General features: G+C 46.3%; 1 protein-coding gene across 1 annotated transcript in view; it reads left to right on the top strand.

Moving 5' to 3' along the window:
- The window catches only part of LOC144762794 (CD109 antigen-like), a 771,981-nt gene that overhangs the window by 532,998 nt on the left and 218,321 nt on the right, over positions 1 to 20,662 (top strand). The window contains exon 22 of the mRNA XM_078648064.1: positions 7,314 to 7,458. Coding sequence (XP_078504190.1) covers positions 7,314 to 7,458 — 145 coding nt within the window. The remainder of the gene's footprint in view (positions 1 to 7,313; positions 7,459 to 20,662) is intronic.

Below are 20,662 nucleotides of genomic sequence, written 5' to 3'. Positions count from 1 at the left end.
GCTCGTTTAGCCACGGAATCCAGATTTTCATTTGACTCTGCTTCCCTTGCCTCGAAAAAACCCTCTCAGATTGCGGTCTATGCTAGCATGTTTAAAAAACATTTTTTGATACCTCCGTGGATATACATTTGGCTGGTCCTTTTTTCGGTTTACCTTTTTATGTCAATTGGTTTTGTGTTTTATTTTTTTCGAATTATGAATGGACACTATGTCGAGGAGAGAACTTGCATTACTCATTTAAATGGAACTTTGGCCCCACTTTCCTCTTCACATTCTACACACAGATTAAAAAGAGACTTGACTTTGGTTAACATCACAGCATGGCCTGTTCTGGCTGGAATCGCGTGGGATGCAGTTCGTTTTCAGATTCATGGACCAACAGAAGTCGTTAATGTTCCTAATGTACTGAGAGTTAATATGGGGGATGTGGTGAAACAAAACATTCGTTCTGATGATTGGGATGTTAATGCTGTGGAAAGTTTGTTTTCTGATTTGAAGTACTATGCTGCTTTTGATGCTGAGGATTTATATTTAGAATCTGCTAATTATGGTGAATTGTTCTGTTACCAACATTATGGCAATCACTTCTTACACAAGACATCTTCCCGAAGGGATGCTGTTAATTTTACACAGTGGGAACATTGCCCGACACCTACACAAGGGAGTTCAGAAACGTTTCTTAAAAAGTATACTTATTTCACTGACTTTAACCAGTCCAATCCCGAGTCCTTTTATTTTAAATTTCACAAACAGCCACTGTCCAAGGTTAGACTTACCGATACAAAATTGTTGTATTCGAAGGCCTTCCTAGATCAATTAGTTACTGGGGGCTATGAGTTATGGAAGGAAACAATAGACCTTAAATCGGTTTGGGGTTCAAGGGCCTGGCAGGTACGAGGCACTGAGGCTTTGCACCGTGCATGTCTCATCCCGAATCATATGTTGTTTTTAAATGAAACCATTTCCCAGACCACATGCTTTGGATTGGCTACATCTAAAAGGTTAAACACCCCGTCTTTCCCGGAGTTGGAGGAATATGAGGATTGGAGTAATTTTACTCAATTGTCTATTAAAGATATACAGGCTCTGCTTCTTAATTCCTCCTTTAACATTTCCATTATGAATCCCAAGGGTTGGCTGCTTTGGCACCGTAGTGCTGATTCTTGCCAAAAAAGATTTTTAAATATAACTGACGGTTTTAAGACTGTTAGATCAGATCCCCGGTTTGATTTGAGTCATACTGTCACCTCTTACTCTGTGGGCAAGTTGTGTCAGGCTTGGCTGAAACATTCAACTTTACCTGCGGTTAAGTATCACCTTTCCAAACTGAATGCAGACGTGGATTTGAATGATTTCATTAAAGGCCCAGCTAGTGGCAGGTCGAAAAGGTGGTTATATGGGGTTTACAATGAAATTTGGAAACTCTCACAGATTGAGGCTGCTTCACGCCTTGGGCTATTGATCAGGCGAATCTTGAGAAAGTGCTTGCAGTGGTTGACAATAGCATTAATGTGCTTTCCTCTAGAATTTACACATTAGATAACATTGTGTCGTCTGTTGTTGATATTGTGCATGATGAAGTGTCAGTATTATACCATGGTCAAAATCAATTACGGTCAATCATGCAGTTTGCATGGACACTTCAGACTCTGAAAATGGGTAAAGTTCCCTGGGGATACATGAACGTTTCCTCTTTATTTGCACCGTTTAATTTGACAGACAAACAACGCTTGCTTTCAATGCGTGATGCTTCCTTTTCTATGCTACATATTGAAAGGTTGGAATCTTTACCTTTTTCTGTGGCAGAAGCCACTGCTGCTACGTGGCTTATCCACGGTTTAATAACGCTGCCTTTTGCTTTATATAAGTTTTCAAATTGTATGAAATATGTGCCAATAGGTCGTTTTGAACCCTTAGGTAGCGGTTTTCTTCATGAGGTCTGGTCACTCCCATACACATACAGATGTTTCAAGGATGAACAAGAAGTTTATCTAACAGGGGATGAGTGTACTGAGACGCCAGATCATTCTTTAATGTGCAGACACATACAGTTACACGGTTCATGTAACAAGGACCGACCGAATATGGCTTGCGTTTTACAGGGCACGCCAGTTCCTGCTATCATCCCCACGTTTAAATTGTTAGAGAATGGTAGTTATTTAATGCTCAATAATGAAAACTGTTGTGGTTTAATTAAAGGTATAGCTTTCATAGTAACAGTAAGTGAGCGAGTTATTTGCTGCAGAAATGTTCTTTATCCTCCCACACGTGAACATAGGGAGTCTTCCATTTGGCCACAGATACCGACCTTGGGAGCAGAATTCAGCGGCATGGCTAGAATAAGAGCTCTATTGTCCCAGAAAGAGGTGGCCTTGAGCTCGGCCCGTGAAACTTTCGTGCTTCACATTGCTAACACCCGTACGGAGGTTCAGGCTCTTTTAAATACTGATTTGCCTTTGCATTTCGGAGCCATGGTCCGTTCTATCTTTAACGCATCCTCCACAACGGGCCTAGCACATTTTTTTTAAAGTTGTTAGCGGTGATCTCGTGACTTCCTTTGAGAAGATTTTTGGAGTCATCCCTGCCTTCTTCCATTCTATTTTGTCATCCTTATTTGGAGGGTTCCCGGTTTTACTTGCATTAGCGGCTGGCGCATTGGTGGTTTTCTGCCTTTTTAAATATGGATGCCCTTCCTGTGCAAGACCACGCTCAGCTGCTACTGACGCGGTTTCGCAACCGCATGCTTGATTATTATGGCACACTGCCGTTGGCGACTCTAAGCACGGCGTTTGGATTATCTTTTCGGTTCTCCTATTTCACCTGTGTCCAGCCTGTATTTCGCTGCCTGACCTGTGATTTCCTTTGGGCCATTGATTTGTGTCTCTGCGGACCAATATCTTCTGACGTCGATTTTGATCAACTGATGAGTCCTATCATTGCTCACGAGTTGGTTTGTTCTGACGAAAGGATTATGGCCTTGGCGGTGGCACATGGACTAATGGGTCCCTGGGATGTGTTGTCGGCAGCGCAAAATTTCTTGGAACGAAGTTTTCTTGAAAACCCACCGAGCTGTCCTCTGATGGTTATAGAGGATCCGGTGCTGGAAGATCACGTATGTTCCTTTCATCTGTTAAATTGGATGGCTGAACTGTTTTCGGATGAGGACAGTGACTTCCTCCTGGAGGCTGTTGCAGCTTACTTTTCATATACAGTCTTATCATAGACACTGCCTCAAATTGACATGCTGATTGATAGCATTTCCTTGATTTTATTGACTTTTGGTCAAGACATTTTATTTTTGCTTGCCTATTGGCTTGAGCCACATTATACTTGTGGGCTGTTTTTTAGCATTAGTTTTTGTAATTGAATTTTTATTCATGCTCGTTTATAATTGGATTCTGCTCTCATGTGATGGCACTTCTGTTATCTTATTTAGTCCGTTCTCGGATCATGGGGGGGTGTTGTATAGCTCCTATATATCCTTATATCGTGTTAAGTTAGCATAGGTACATTTGAGATTTAAACGCCATTTTTCCTTTCTTGCAACTTCTGCACACGACCCTTAATTGTTGACTTAGCTTTCAACCTAGTGGTTTGCCGTGGTGTATGTGAGAATAATATGTTATTGCTCTGATATCAGTTTTGTTTAATAAACCATGTCTGCACGGAGAGTGCTGAAGTTTCAGGAGCAACACGATATGGAATTGTTATGAGGTCTGATCTCCACGCCTTCATAGTCATAACACAAGTGCAGCCTTTGCCAACTTGGGCTTGAGGCGGGATTGATATTGCTTTGCAGGAGAATAGTTAACACACTTGATGCGGTGCACATGCAGAGAGAGCTGGTGTATGCTGATGTGATTCCTTTCATGCTAGGACACTAAGGTATGGGCCCGCCCTAAAACAACCCAAAGAGACCTTCTTAGCTAATAATATAATATATGTGTTAGGGAGGGTGAGATATAAGTGTTGTTAACTCTTATTCATTACAGCATGTTAACATGCTGTCACCATTCGCTTTTTATGTCTTAGTAACTATGCTGATAATTTTGCTACTGATAATAAGTATACTTGTATTATCTAAGATACTGCGCCTGAGAAGACGGCATTAGTAAATAAACATTTCAAATGCACATGTGTCTTCTTTACTCCATGTTCTGGTTTGTAATGATAATATAACGAAAGAGTGTTCATGAGTCCCACGTACCCTGAGGTACTGTAAGTTCATGTTCTGGTTTGTCTAAACATTGGGTGTTTGATATGTCCAATGAGACACTGTAGCTAGCTCGGTAAGGGGTGAGTTGGTTGCTAAGGTAAGTTTTGGGACACCCTAATTTGCCGAGGTTCCACTCCTCTGTGCACAGTTCTGTGTGAGTACAGAAACCCTGCAACAGATGAACCCCTTCTCCCCTTGTCCAGAACCTGTGTACCCACCACAGAGGTGTGGCAAGGAAATTAGCAACCCCTCCACTGTGGTTAGTTTAAACTAGTTTTGGAGGCAGCTCTTCTCCAACTGGGACTGGTGCCTGCCTGACTGGGGGAACAAATGAGGCCCCTGTAACATCGTAGGCCTCTTTGAAGCAAATCAAGTTCCTGGGTACAGCCCACATGGTCATCCTGCTGGAAGAAAGACATACCTCCTCACCCAAAGCCTTTGTCTTGTTTTGAGAGCAGTTTTCACACCTTATTAAGAGGGCTATTCAGCTGCCAGGTGACAATTGTAGCTCATGTAAAGAGGACTGCAGAGGCTTTGGGCATGGAAAAGGTAACTTTCTAAATGTACTTTTTCCTTAATAGTTATGTGATTTTAGCATTACATTTACTTTTGAATGACTATTAAAACCAGTTGTTCAAGCTATTTCCTAACCTAAATTAGGATTATTAAAACTAACAAGGTAAGCCAGTGTGTTCCTATTGAACAGCCAGCTTGCTATAGTGAAAACAGCTTTTTGGGCTTTTCATTGTAAGGACATGTTTAACATTATGCTTTTGCATATCCTCCTTTTAAACACCATGCACGATGGCTATTGGGCACTAAGGCCTACTTAAGAGTGACTTAACATTTAAGAGGAAGGTTTGGGCCTGTCAAAGGGGTTTACTTTGGCAGGTCAAATTTACAGTTAAAAACTAGCTACAAGTTGTAGACCTGCAGTTATGTTTGCACTGTCACTGTAGTAGATGGGACGATGGGTGCTGCAGTCTACTAGTGACATGTAACTTACAGGGCCTGGGCACATTCTGTATCACATACTTGGTACTTATAGGTAAGCTAAATATGCCAGTTAGGGGTATGCTAATGTAATCATGTTGAGAGGGGTAGCACACACACTTTACCCCTGCTTAGCAGGAGTAAGGTGCACCAAGTTCTACAGCCAACAAAATTAGTTATGGCAAAATTCATCAGGTACATCCCAAAAACTACTATAACTTCATACAACTAGGATGCTAACCAAAATCGCTACACTGCTCCCAAAGAACATCAACAACCATGTTGCTGCTCTTGAGGATTGCTAGACCGCTGCATTTCACTTTACACTGGTGATGGTAAGCTACCAACTCTGCACCCAAGCTATTGACACTGCCCTTCACATATTACAAAATCTGAGACCAAACAGGGCAAGAATTTAATATGATTGTACTATCAGCTGGACACAGTAGCAATCTCCATTCAGCAGTTGTATTAATATAATGTTATCTAGCTTGTCACTATCCAAGGAGCTTTTTGCCATGGCTCAGGACCTTGACTTGGGTGGGGACAGAGAACCTAGCTGATCTGTGACCTTCTTTTTATACTACCCTGATTGCTTCAGTTTAAATAGTATAATATGCACACATTAAATGAAGAGCTACTTTTAAATGCTTGATATATTATTTTGTTAGGAAATTGTATTTTTATTGTAAGACTTATCTAAGGTGAAACAATGAAGGATTTACTAATTTGCTGTAGACTTTCTCCATGCTGCACTGCATCCCAAAAGCAATAACTACCTAAACATCAGTGGGAGCGAAAGACACTAATATACTACCCTAAAGTATAGGGACTCCAAGTCACTGTGCAGAACTGCATCCTGTGTCTACAGTCTACCACCCTGCATCCTAGAAATGCTAGCCTTCCATTGTGATACTTTACAGCATACTAGGAACATAAATCAGGCATTCTTCACTGTATGGTATGGATAGTGAAAAAAGCAGGTGACTTTCTAGAGGCAGTATGTCAAACATACTGCATACATCTGCACCTTATTGCACTGCACTAAATGACTACATTTGCAGGCCAGAGATGCTAGTACCACACATTGTTCTATAGCCTGCAGAGCCTGGTCAACAACTCTTCAATATATTCTATAGACACGAATGTACCACAGTGTACAGCATAGGGGCCCTGTAGAAGTTTGCAGTTGTTGGTCCCCATGAAACTAAATTAAAAAGAAAAGAAACATGAAGAGCAGAGAAGCACATGTACTCTGATGGAGTGTTGATGCACAAAGAAAAAAAAGTTGCCTCATGGTGAGAATGATATAAGTCATACAGTAAGAACACCGTGAGACAGAAATGCTCCTGAATGTGACCAACCCAAGAATAGGGAGAAAATACCAGCGATGGACAGCAGAGCATCCAGAAATGGCTATAGGGCTGACCCAAAGGCCACTAACTACATGATAAATATTGGAGATAGTATTTCAGTCAACAAACAGCTATCTGTAGCCAAAACCTAAAAAATAGTTTCACCAGAGGAATACAGCACAGTAAAATGTAATTCCATGTGAATTGGGTCTATAATATTGGACTTCCATTTCTTGCTATTTTAAGAACTACGCAGAATGGATGGATTTTGGCGACTGCGTTACTCTTGTAATACGGAGTTCTAACTAAATACCGCCAATCGCTGAGTAGCAGTATTTCTTTAACCGCAAGCTCCAGAAATGCAGGCCGGTGAGCGAGATTTGGTGTCCCCCAGCGCAGTTGTAGTCAGAAGGCTGCTTCTCAATTGGATTTGCTGTCACTCAAGTAGATTTTCTACTCAAATGGCAGCAAAATCACCACCTTGTGCTGATGTTTCAGCGCTGCTCGCTCAACTGCCACTAAATGGCGGCACAACATGCATAGACTTTTTGCTTTTAAGTAGTGTCTTTATTTTGTAATTTTTTTCCACTATCGTCAAAGATTGATTGGAAGGCTTTCATGCTAAATGTGCTGTTAAACAGTTTAATGTAGCATTATACCCTCAGCGAAAATTTTATTTTGAGATGTACTTAAAGATATGAATTTGCAAGGTGTACAGACTTTAAACTAATCCATGTTTATTTTGACAGGCAGAAGGAATTGAACAGTTCTTTTCGAGGTCCATACTTTTGGATTTGACTACCAGTAAACAGTCCTCATTTACTGAAACACTGAACTTTGTATTTCCTTCAAATGTAGTAACTGGGAGTGAAAATGCCTACATTGCTGTTGTTGGTAAGAACGCTTTTCGTTTTTTTCTTCAGGGAATTTACTTTTCTTAATTCTGGCAACAAATACATGTTCATTTATCTCTGGTGCACATTACACACACTCTGCACCACGGCTAGCCTACAGTCATTCACATGTTTTTTTATTCCTTGATCCAAAACACAAAGGGCCTCATTATGATTGCGGATGATCCACATACTCCGGGCCGGCGGAAGCCACCGCCGGCCCGGAGTATGCGGATTATCCGCCACAGTGAACTAGAAGACCCACCGCCAGATCAGGATGGCGGTGGGAGTGCGGTAGGGCCAGCGGCGGACGGCAGGTCCGTCCGCCGCTGATCCGCGGTGTGAGGAGGGCTATTTGGTGACGGTGTCTGCAAGACACCGTCAGCCAAATTAGGAAATGCACAAACACATGCTTTTCCGCGGCAGCTTTTCCGCCGTGGAAAAGCATGTGGACTTTGGCTTTTGGGGGCCCGTTGCGGGCCCCCAGGGTGTCTGGGGTTGGGGGGTGCACATGGGGGGTACCTATGGTACCCCCCAACATTTACATGCACAAAGCGGCATGTGCATGTAAATGTAACACATGCAGTTTTAACATTGCGGCGGGTGCTGCTTCAAGCAGCACCCGCCGCAATGTTAAAACATACAGGATGTGACCGCCAGGGTGGCGGTCACATCCTAATTTGCACGGAGGGACCGCCGCTGCCCCTGCGGATGGTCCCTCCACCTCTGGGGTGGCGGACATACGCAAGTCCGTCCGCCATCCTAATCGACCCCAAAATGTGGTTACTCGGATATTCACTGACTAATCCTTGCATCATTAGATAATGCACATGGGCAGCACATACCGAAATCTAAGGCAGGGCCAATTTAAACAGAAGTTTGTATGCCACAGGCAACCATTTCCCAAAGCTGCTCATCCACCAAAGACATGGTCCGTCCTCTTTTTAACCCTATCATTCATTATGATGCACGTATAAAGCAGTGGATGTTTATCGTGCCAGTGCTGTGTGTACTGGTTTGGGCTGCAAAATCCAGGTGAAAGAAGAGGTGCCATGGAAATCACCCTTTTTTCACCACAGTGGATTTTTGTATTTGTCTACTAAATAAATTAGTGAAAAGAAGATTATGGATCTCGAAGCCAACCAGGGAAAAGGTAAGGTAGCACCTCTCTAAATGTCTCCCTTTTAGGTCATTGGAGATTGGAGATGCAACACCTCTACCCAAAATCATAAAAGACAGAAGATGTTGGCCACTAGTCTTACTCAACATATTACTGAACAGAGATATGTTAAGGGCCTTTAGAGTAGCTTTGGCATTTCAAACCAGCACCGTAGACCAATGGCGTAACGCCAAGTGATGTCCGCCCTCCGCAGTATGTGATGAGAAGTCCTGAGTCTCCCATATCTCACAGATTATCATTAGCCGTGGGCTGAAGGGGGCCCACCGAATGTGTAGAGAGCAAGAGAAGTGGCTTCTACTTACTACACCTGTACAGTGTGAGTGTGCAGTTATAGGAACCAAGACCGAACTGCTCAAATAGAGAAAATTATGCTAGCCTGTACTGCAAAATTGGAGGTAACAGACTGGGGAATATAATTGGGAAACCAATTTCAAGGGCACAGAAGAGGAGTGATGAACTACAGGGCAAAAATACCTTTCTAACCTGCACTTCACCACAGAAATGGAAAGGTGGTGCGATGGACGAGACAGTATGGCTAGCTTTGCATCACAGGTGATTTCGTTAGGGACACAACTAATTCTGTACTCCTTTGATAAATTGCACAGTAATTTAAATTTCATGAAGTTGACACCTAATGTAATCCACCACTGTAAGTGAATATCTCTACCGACAGGGCAAACCCAAACCCTGTGGAAGAATGGGCTGCCTTTTAACCACTTTAAGGTCCACAACAAAGACAAGAACAAAAGACTCCACGGTTTCCTGTGCCATGGTGTTTGTGCCCATGTGGGCACAACAAGAAACTGATACTGGATGCATACGCAAATGCTCATTGCTGTCCCATGATTATATTATCCTTTGTAGCTTTGTCTTGTATCACCATTCTCTGGCTTGTTCTCTTGTGAAGCTGAGGCTTGGGGTGTTGGCTTATCTGCATTCCATTACCCGTTGTTCATCGTTCCCTCTATTTCCAAGATTATTTGGGGTCCCTGAAAAAATGGCATTATCTGATTTCACTAGCTTCAGCTGGGTGGGAACATCAGCAAATAGTGAGTGTGTTCTACTGAATTTCACCCTCTCTGCCTTAAAAGAGTTATGGTGATGCTAAATCACTGCTGTGAATACTAGGAACAGCGATAGCCTAGTGCAGTCTATTTCCATTATTACTTATCCATTGCAGAAGTAGTTCTCAAGCCGGGCTTTTGAGCAGCCTAGTCACTACTGGGCGGGTGGCTTACCAGGAGCCAACCGTACTTTCAGAACTCAATGTGCCTGCTCTATGATGAACGAGGAGGAGCAACATTTGGGAGTGACCACAGTACTGCACCAGTTCCCAAGAAAGAGCTCTGTGATTTGTATTTCAATCCACTCTTGTAGTTCTGTAATGTGAAGGTTGTTGTTGCAAGAACGTGCTTCAGCATCTTCTTCCAAGAATCAGATCCATTCATGTAAGTCATCTCTGTGGTATGAGGCTGAAGGATCACCAATTGAAACTCGGTCTCAGTTACCCTATGTGCTAGATTCTGCTAATCCACATGCAAGAGGCCAAGCCCAGTGGCGTAACACAGGCCCCCGCAGCCTCCACAGTGTGGGGGGCCCAAGCTCCAGGGCACCCCTTCAGCACAGTACTCTGTCCATAAAGCTCCTGAATGAGTCTGGATGGGGGCCCCTCCAAGTACCTTGCATGGTGGGCCCTCAATTTTCGATATGCCAGTGGCCAAGGCCTAGCCCATAGTGTTGATTTTTCTATTCATTGGTAATCCCAGGTTTACCTACAGCTAGCAAGAATAAAACCAGTTTATTTTAGTAGGTGTCAGGGGTTCACAGGTACATATATTCCAGTTTCCACTCAGCAGTCCATAAAGCTGCACTTGCTGCTGCTGTTGAAAGTGCCGGAACCAGGAATGCACCCTTCGATTGCTTAGTTTTCTCTATCTTTAGTTGAGTGTGTGAGATCAAGCAAAGAAGGCACACTATGACCTTTGGGTCTATTTACCCAGTGCAGCAATGACTGGACACCAGCTCACGTACACTCACCAATCTCTCATTAACCATGAGGATGACCTCCAGCTGCTCATCTGTGCACAATTGCATGACTATACTATGTGCACAAGTTCTATGTCTCTTTTCTGCAAATTTCTTGTAGCTCACAGCTCACTTCCACCTCTATGAAACGAGCCACAATGGGCCATGGTTGTCCCAGATTGGTGAAGTCATGTAGCCCAAAAACGTTTCACTCATGTGGCCGATCTGAGCTACTTATTAATGCAGGCCTGCCATCCTGCATCAAATGGGAAGAACGCACAGTGTTCAGCTCTAGCCCGGGTGTTGCTAAGACTCGGGTTTTACCTCTTCACCTATGCCCACCATATTCTGTACTAGGGAACCATCTCTCTCCAGCGAGCAAGTCTGAGTCAAGGGACTCTCTGCAAAGCTAGCTGTAGCCATTGGATCTCTCCAACTTAGCTCAGGAGCAAGCCATCATAGTGGCCACCATGTCGAGGGTTCTGGCTCAGTTGAGTTCATGGTTTAGGAATTTGTAGGGCGCATGATCACCTGAAGGCAACATGGCGCTGATACTCAAATGAGAAAAGGCCGCATAACCAGAGTTCTATGAGTCGGAGCCAAAAGATCTCCTATGAGCGCTTAAAAATATCCAAAGATGACAATGATTGATTTGCACAGGAAGAGCGTTTCATGATCTTGGAGCCAGAACCGAGAAACTGCATCCACCCCTCATGGATTTAGAGAACCACGGGACAACCAGCAGGTGGGCCTTAGAGGAGTGCTGATTCCTCTCAGAAGTGTGTCTCTTTAAACATTTAGCAACAACTCCAGTGTTAAGCCATGGATAGACTTGAATACTAGGCAGCAAACTTTAAAATGGATATGTTGGCCAACTGGGAGTCAGTGAAGTTTTCTCAATAACATGCATGTGTGTGTCTTTAAGGGAGCCTTACAGATCATCCTTGCCGCCCCATTCTGGAGAAGCTGAAGATGCCTCAAGTCAGATGCTGTTGACATAATCTAAAAGTCCCCCAATAACAAACCGACATGATTATTTCATGACATCAGCAGAAAGATATAGCTATAAATTGAGCTTCTTTAAGATGCAAAGCATGAAAACCTCTTTAGAGACCACGCTGTTCATTCCATGTTTTCAGTGACAGATGTTGGTCAAATCTTTTGCTACCCCATTGGGTATAGGAAAAGGACTTAATTCAGTGGACCAATAAAGGTTTGACCAGGATATTGGATTCCCATTAAAGACGACCACTTAAGTCTTTTCAGCATTTAACTTCAGAGAGTTTGCCCTCTTCCAGTCATAAATGAAGCACAAACACTCTTTAAACAAAGAATCCGATCTATGATGGTCCTCCAGGCAGAGGAGGATCTGCGAGTGGTCAGCATAATTAAATGTCTGACATCCTGTGCTGACTAGCTCCTTAATCAGAGGTTGCAGATAGATGGTAAAGAGATGGGGTGAAATGGTGGAATCTTGAGGGATTCCACAGTCAATATTTACTTCAGTGGCTTTTGAAAGGATGGAGGTGAACTGCTTGAGTTCTATCTCCCAGGAAATAATTGATCTGTGTATATGTTGTTACTGTGAACCCTGCTGCTTTCACATGCTGTGGAAGAAGCCCATGATCTACGGAGTCAAAAGCAGCAGATAGATCTAACATTTATCAGGGCCGCAGCATAGACCACACCCAGTTCCATTCTCAAATCACCAGCAGCTGATACAAGAACCGTCTCAGTGTTGTGCTTAGGTCTAAACCCGGCTTGTTGATAATCTAGAAATTTTCCAATTAGAAGATGATTACATATCTCCTGTGCAACATGTTTCCAGTAATTTAACACAATTTATTTATTTATTTATTGCATTTCTAAAGCGCACTATCACCTAACAGGCATCTTGGCGCTAGTAACTCAGCCTGACAACCTCCGTGGGACCTTACTGTAGCCAACCCCTAAGTCTTGGGAAATAGCCATGTTTTTAAATTCCTTCTAAATGGAAGGAGGTCACTGATTTGTCTCAGCTAGAAAGGTAAGGTGTTCCAGAGCTTTGCAGCAGCGACCCCAAAGGATCTACCCCCTGCTCTAACTTTTTTTAACCTGGGAATTTTTATCAGTTTTGCCCCAGATGAACGCAAAATTCGGGCTGGAACGTACCACTCAAATTTGCGTTGAAGAGAGGTAGGACCCATGCCATGCAGGGCCTTAAATACTAGGCAGAGTGATTCGAACTTGATTCTTTGTTTCACGGGGAGCCAGTGCAACTCCGCCAGGGCCAATGAAGCAGAGGACCGTCTCGACCAGCGTAGTGCCAGCTTAGCTGCAGTTGACTGCAGCCTCTGCATCCTGTCCAATAGACAACACCCAGGTTGTGAACTGTCTTGACAGGCTTGCCAAAATTAGGGCAATCTTAGGGCCAAAGGTTACTAGGCAACACTGAGGGGATCCTTCCCATGGCACAGTAAAGCACCTCCGTTTCAGATACCTTAAATTGTAGCGAGTTATCCCTCAGCCACAGTGTCGTGTCACGCTGGCAACTGTGAAACCCCTCTAGAGAAGTTGACTGTGCTCCCCCCAGGGAGAGAATAATTGCGTATCATCCGCGTAATTAACGATCTTAATGTTATAACACTTGATGACCGCCATCAGGGGTCTCATGTAAATATTAAAAAGAATACGGCTAATGGCCGAGCCCTGTGGCACGCCATGCGAGACACTAGTAAAAGCAGATTGGTAGGGAGAGAGGAACACTGCCTGCAGCCTACCTGACAGAAAAGAATGGAACCACCTAAGGGCACAGCCCGTCATTCCCACCTCTTTCAATCATCTCAGTAAGATTTCGTGGTTAACCGTATCGAAGGCGGCAGACAGGTCAAGCAGAATAAGTACAGCTGCCTGACCCCTGTCTGCCGGCCCCCGAAGTTCGTCCATCACGGTCACCAAGGCCATCTCAGTGCCATGTGCCAGCCGAAACCCAAACTGCTCCTCCTCCAGAAGCTTAGCTTGTTCTATATATTTGGACAACGTGCCACTCACCACCACAAGAAGGGAGTAATGAAATAGCCTACAGTTCTTTAGTATAAACAGATCATTTAACACTTTTTCTTTCTAGTAGGGGGACTATCATAGCCTTTTTAAAAGTGCTTGGAACCACATCTGTCTAAAGAGAGGTGTTGAGCAACTTACAGAGAGCCTCCAGCATAGTAGGAGCTAAAGGCTTTATCACTCTTGGAACAATGGGGTCATTTTGGAGAACCTCATTTCATTTTGTTCAGGAGCCTGAAAAGTGTGTCACCTCTCAGTGGAATACAATCAGCAAGCGTAGCCTCTTCCTCTGCCACTTCCTCTGGTCCACAAAAAATCACTTTTAAATTCATTACAGTGGGCTTGAGTGACCTCTAATGATTGACTTACTCTATCACCAAACAATAGGTCACTCATGATCTTAAAAATCAATCTCTGAGGATTCTGTGCATCGCTAATCCTATCACAATAATACCATTGTTTAGCTTGCACAATCAGTTTCTTTTAGTTAATCAGTGCAGTCTAAAAATTACTTTGTGTGGCCAAGAGCGTCAAGATGGCTGACGCACTCTGAGTGCTCCAGTCCCCTCCATCATCCGCTGGTGATCCACCAATTCTCTGGCAGCAAGACACATAGCAGTCAGACCGGAAGAAATATGGCGGCTCATCTTGACTCTGGTGGTGGGAGCAGGATACTCTTAACACCTCTGTGGCAACTGCTGAGACAGACCTGAGTGGCCCACAGACAAGATGGCGGTGCCCAGATGAGACTTTACACCGGTTGCCCGCTGTGTGTACCATTTACACCTCGAGGTCCAGTGAGACATGCTGACCCCTCAGTGACTTTCCTTGAGGAGCCAGAGTGGCCGGATTAGTGGGGCTTTGTCCTGTGTTGCTGGCTGGAGGAGTGGGCAGGGAAATCAGCCTCTGAGGCCGTGCATCGGTGGTGCGGTGGGCGATCCCCCCCCCCTGTAGACCCACAGGGCACACCTGAGCTGGCTTGAAGGGCTGTCTGTGGTCCAGTGGGGAGAAAGGCCTGGAGTCACCCACTGAGTCCTGCATAAGCCGGTGAGCGGAGGAGAGCCTGCGGTGCATCTGGAGCACGCAAAACACCTCTCCTTCTGCCGGCAGACTGGGCCCACCGGCTAAGTTGAGGAGCCTCCCAGACAGAGGGAGGAGAGACGGCCCCACACACAGAACAGGAGTAGCCAGGTTAGTGTAGGAGTAACCTAGATAGCTGGCAAGGGATGGGGAAGGGCTGTCAGCCAGTTGGCCTGCAGATCAGCAATGCGGTGGGTGGGGCCCCTCCTGCGGACTCTGACTGAGCTGCATGGCTCAACCTGCCACAAGTCACGCCCGAATCAGCCTTCACTACTGCATACAGCCTGGTGAGGGGTAAAGACCACAAAGGCACAGTGAAGGTTGCACGAACGTGGGGTTGGGGTGAGGCCTGCAGAGCACCTGGTCTGCGAACAACATTTCTCCCTCCTCCGAGGGACTAAGTCCACCGGCTAAGTTGAAGAGCCCGCAAATAAGTGAAGAAGAGGTGGCGCTCTCCCTGGAAATTGAGTAACTAGGTAGTTGGAGCTGTACCCTGGACTGCTGACTGGGGAGGGGGGCATCAGCCGCTCGGCCGTGGATCGGCGGTTCAGTAGGCAGGCCCCCCCAGTGAAGCCAGACTAATCTGTTGCACTCCCGTTGGAATACCTCACGTCTGATCTGGCCTTCAATGCTGTGTCTGTCCCGGGGGAGGAAAGGCATAGAAAGGCCCACTCAAGATTGCCTGAGTCGGCAATTTGTAAATGCCTGTAGCACATCTAAAAATTGAATAGCATCTCTCCATCCTGTAAATGACTGGACATACTCGACAATTTGAAGGGGCCCACCATGCCCAGGCCCTCTATCTTAATGCCATCCCGTGCATGGCTGGCTTGGACGACCATACACGGGATGATCAATTGATCAATGGATCGGGGATCCCTTTGGACCCCCCTGGAGGCTTTAAACAACATAGGGAAGTAGTGGGCACGCTGCTACAGGGTGTCCTTTTCTACAGGGCATATCCGGCAACCGGGGAAGATGCAGAGCCTGACAGGACTTGACAGGCTTTATTGAGATGTCCTAGGAACATAAGAGGCGGGACACTGCTGTGGCGGTCGGCCGGGTACGTGAAAGTGACACCAGATTACCCCCTCATCTAGCTGTGAAGCGCCGTTGTGATTCTTGGGTAGCTGACTACTGCAATTCGACCCGGCTCGCCCAATAGTGATCTGACATGAACCGGTGGGGTGAAGCAATCCCAGGGAACACCGGGGAAGGGTGTTGGGCATCACCTGCCACATGGGTTCATGCCTCGGCTGACCCAGCTGGGACTGCGGTTACCCTGCGGCGACACTAGGAAGAAATTCCCAGAAGGAGTCACCCCTGGCACCGACACACTTTCGAGGGCAGTGGACCTGGTGCTGGGCGAGTTCCCCAGGAACTGGACTCACAGGGAAATACTGGCCCAAATGACAGATGAGTCTGATGAAGCTACTGTTGTCGGCAACTCTCCCTCAGGTGGGTTGGTGGCACTTTGAGCCTGACTGGGTGTACGGTGCCCCCCTGTGCATCCTAGGAACCTGAAGGATGAGACGGGGCATGCGAGGGAGGAAGTGGCCTCGCATCCTAACACTAAGCCTTGAGAAAGTCTCTGAGAAAGGGCCCCTGGGAGTAACCGAGTTACCAGCGCCCCCAGCTTTTACCCGATATGACGAAGGATAAAGGGGCAAAGTCACCCCCAACACAAACCTGTATGGAACAATATACCACATGTGGAACCAGTGCCGGTGAGACCACCCCAGTCAGGACCTCCTTCCCTGAGGGCGATCTCGCCTCAATACTACAAGCTATACGAGATTCTGCAGAGAATAAAATAGGGGAAGTGCAAGTCGACTTGGCCCTTATACGACAAGACCTCTGCAATGCTACAGCTTGCATAACAGAAGCGAATCCTGTCTGTCTACAGTGGAAGATGATGTACTCCACCTGAAAGATCAGGTCACAAGACTCCTGTCCCACACAAAGGAACTACACAGACTCGTGGAGGATGCAGAGAATCATTCATGTCGAAACAGCCTCCAACTAGTGGGCATCCCTGAAGGGGCAGAACCAGCACAAGTAACAGCCTTCGTGGAGTCCTGGATCAGACCCCTGAGACCTGGATTAGACCCTCTATGCCAGTCAACGGCCTCTCTGCATGGTTTGTCATGGAACAGGCCATCAAGCTCTTGCATCCAAACCACCACCCTTGTTTGACATGCTCTTCCCTTCATCCAGAAAAATGCTAAATCCTGTACTATGGAGGGGTCCACCACTCTGCCCCTAACTCAGTTTGCTTAATTTTCATAGCCTTGACTGTTTAGCCTTGTTTTGAGTTCTTTGGATTGGGTGACAGATGCTTCCTAACAAGAAGTATAGGGGTTGGTTGGGGGAAGTGGGAACTGAAGTTCCTATTGTTGTTAAAGTTCTTACACTTAATTGCACCACTTGGCACCGTACGTTTGGGTCACACACAAGTCACCCCTTTGATACAGTGAGACGCTTCCAGACATTCCCGGGCCCAGGGGACCCTACCTGCTTACAAACACATGTAGATGCTTCCTCTCACCTACACCTGACCGATATGTCTATGTCATATTATGACGGAGAGCCCCTTGAGTCCTCTCCAGGAATGCCAATGGACTCCTAGATAAGATCAAACATACAGCGGTTCTAAAATATTCACAAAGGTTCACCCCAGATGTCCTCTTACTCCAGGAGATACATCTCCTGGGAGACCACTGTCCCTTTCTTGTGTGCCAGGGCTATGACCGGTCTGTCACTCGGGTTTTGCCTGAGGCTCCCGTCGGGTGGCAATTCTCCTGCGTTGCTCCCTTCCCTTCACGATTGCCTGTGAGGTTAGAGATCCTCAAGGCCGGTCCGTAGCTCTCCCTGGAAAACTGGGAAACACTACCCATAACCTAATTTCACTCTGTGCCTCCGGCAACCCTCGAGTCCACCATCTGAGACATTGGAGACCTCTTGTCTTCCCTTCCACAGGGTCTGACTGTGCTTGGGGGAAACTTCAATGTGGTCCTCAATTCCACCTCCGATGCAATTGGGACACCCTCCCCCCAAAGGAGACTGGGCGCTTAACGCCTTATAGACTGGACATCCCACCTAGGACTATGTGATGAATGGTGAATATGGAATCCCTGAACGCTCCAATACACCCACTCCTCCGCCACACACTACACACATTCACGCTTTGACTTAATATTTATGCCTGCTCCCGACTGTCACATAGTCACTGATATTCAGATCGTGCCTGTGATATATCCGACCACTTTCCCCTCCTTGTGCATATAGGAGGCACTACTGGCACCTTGCGCCCCATCTGGAGACTTAACGCCTGGTTTCTTCAGGACACTGACTATAACCTGGCCATAGGGGAAGAACTCAAGCAATATTTTCTGCACAACGAGGGGACAGTTGACTCGGGTTACACTATGGGCAGCAGGCAAGGCTACTATCAGGAGCTATGCCAAGTCCTACCTTAAGCGCAAACGCCTGAAGCAAGAACAGCACCTTTCCCAATTAGAAGCCCAAGCCTTTCACCTGGAGCAGAGAGTGGTCCCGGCGAATGACGAAGCTGACCGTCGTCATCTTGAACGACTGCGGGAAGAAATACAACACCTATCCCTTGTCGGCTAAACCGATCTGGAGGTCCTCTATGGTGCCGGTCTACGGTTGGGGCGATAAGAATGGTGAGTTGCTTCACTGGTTGGCCTCTCGCCCTCTCGCTAACAGAATTGTCCAAGAGATTCTTGACATGGAAAGACACACACAGCGCTCTCCAGCAGCTATCGCACTGGCCTTCGCAGGCTGTTACACATCCCTTTATTCATTAGAACAACGACCAGACCACATCCACCACTATTTCTAACAAGACGTTCCCCTTCCGTGACTGACTGAGCTGGAGACACACCGACTAGACCAGTCTATCACCTTAGAGGAGGTTGAGGAGGGAATCCTGTCTATAGTGTCTGGGAAGACTCCAGGCCCAGATGGCTTCCCAGCGGAATTTTATACTGCATTTTGGGCGACTTTAGTGCCATGTCTCCATGCCCTATACGAAAAAAGTGGTGGAGACAGGCACCTTCCCTCCCAAAACCGGCATGGCTACGGTAGTGGTCATCCCAAAATGCACCCCGCCCCCCATCTGCATCATGTTCGGACTACCGTCCGATCTCTCTCATCAACACTGAAGTTAAAATCTACACTAATATCCTAGCCACATGCCTCAAACCAACACTCGCCTGTCTAACAAAACCCGACCAGTGTGGCTTCATGCCCCACCGTAGCACGAGGCATTGCTTGCAATACCTTCATGTGGCTCTGGCCTATCACCACCTCCTTTCCCTGGGCTTTGTTATTTATCGACTTCAAAAAAGCCTTCAATACGGTTGACTGGCGGTATCTGGGGAGCATGCTGGATGTGGTGGCATTTGGCCCATATTTTCAAAAACTGCTGCTAGTACTGTACTCCAAACCTTCGGCTCGGGTCCTAATAAATTGAGCACTCTCAGACCTTTTTCCAATTCTTCGGGGACCAAGGCAGGGCTGCCCATTGTCACCCCATCTCTTTGCCCTGACAATAGAACCGCCCACTGGCTCTTCGGGTGCGATGCGCAATTGCTGGGCTGGTGCTGGCAGGGATCATATGAGGACTGCATCGCCCTTTTTGCAGCCACATCCTGCATTTCCCTGCAGATCCAGCAAAATATGGTTCTTGTTGCCTCCAGATTCTCCAATTATTTGGTGCTGCATCCGGCCTGTGCCTAAATTCAGCCAAATCAACGCATATACCTCTCCATGCGTCACAAGACTGTGTGGACTGGCAAACAGACATCCCCATACAACTCCTCACTTTTAAATACCTGGGAATCTGGGTGGTGCTCCTTCCAGAACATATCTGGTCACTCAGTCTCACCGCTCTGATCAAGTGAATGAAGGAAGACTTCGCAGGGGGCAATCCCTCACACTGAATCCTTTGGGGAAAATTGCACTGTTCAAAATGATGGTGCCTCCTCAGTTCATTTACATACTCCAAAACCTCCTGCTCCATTTCCCACGAAGATGGTTCCAGGAATTAGATAAAATGACAACAGCTTTTGTTTGGGGAAACTCCTGACTGTGCATGGCCCTTACACACTGCTAATGAGCCCCCTACGACAGAGGGATGGGCATGACAAATCTCTTCTGGTATTACATAGCCACCCATCTCCTGGTGATACATGACTGGTTCTCTGGCAGATGGACCAACCTGCATACTGATTAGAGCTTGGAGAATTGGGGTTCTCCTGGATCCAGGAGATGCTTTACGGTACCCCGGTCCCTCAGGCCCTCCTGGAGGTGACTCGGGCAGTTCTGCTTGTGTAGGACAGAGCACTACGTTTTACACAATGGGATGCCAAACTTACACTGCAGACGGCGCTGGAATGGTTTCGAAGATGGGACCTGATTGGGATCACACACTTGGGGTATATATGGTTGGGGGACACCTAAGCTCTTTTCATGGCTTGCAACATATTTATTCTCTTCATCCCACTCAATTGTACAGGTATCTGCAACTCAGTCACGCCAATACCATCCATCTCCACACAGGTACCACACCTCCAGATTCAGCCCAATGGAAGCCAAAGTCCTTATGTGAAATCTAGGGTAGGGAGGGATATCCAAAAACTATCCCTCCTTGGTGAACAACTCACCTGATGATGGGGGGTTTGCCTGAGAGACCAGTGGGATCAGTGGCTGGGCCCCCTGGAGGAGAAGGATTGGAGAGACACCCTCATGGCCACTCGAGTGATAACTATCTCTGCCAAACTCCGGTTAATCCAGATTTACTACTTACACTGTGCTTACCTCACCCCCACTGATTATACCGTGCTGGTTTTCTTCC

This window comes from Lissotriton helveticus, chromosome 6 (assembly GCF_964261635.1).
Source record: "Lissotriton helveticus chromosome 6, aLisHel1.1, whole genome shotgun sequence".
NCBI lineage: Eukaryota > Metazoa > Chordata > Amphibia > Caudata > Salamandridae > Lissotriton > Lissotriton helveticus.
Note: the sequence above shows the minus strand (reverse complement) of the source record. Positions and strands in the feature narration are given on the sequence as shown.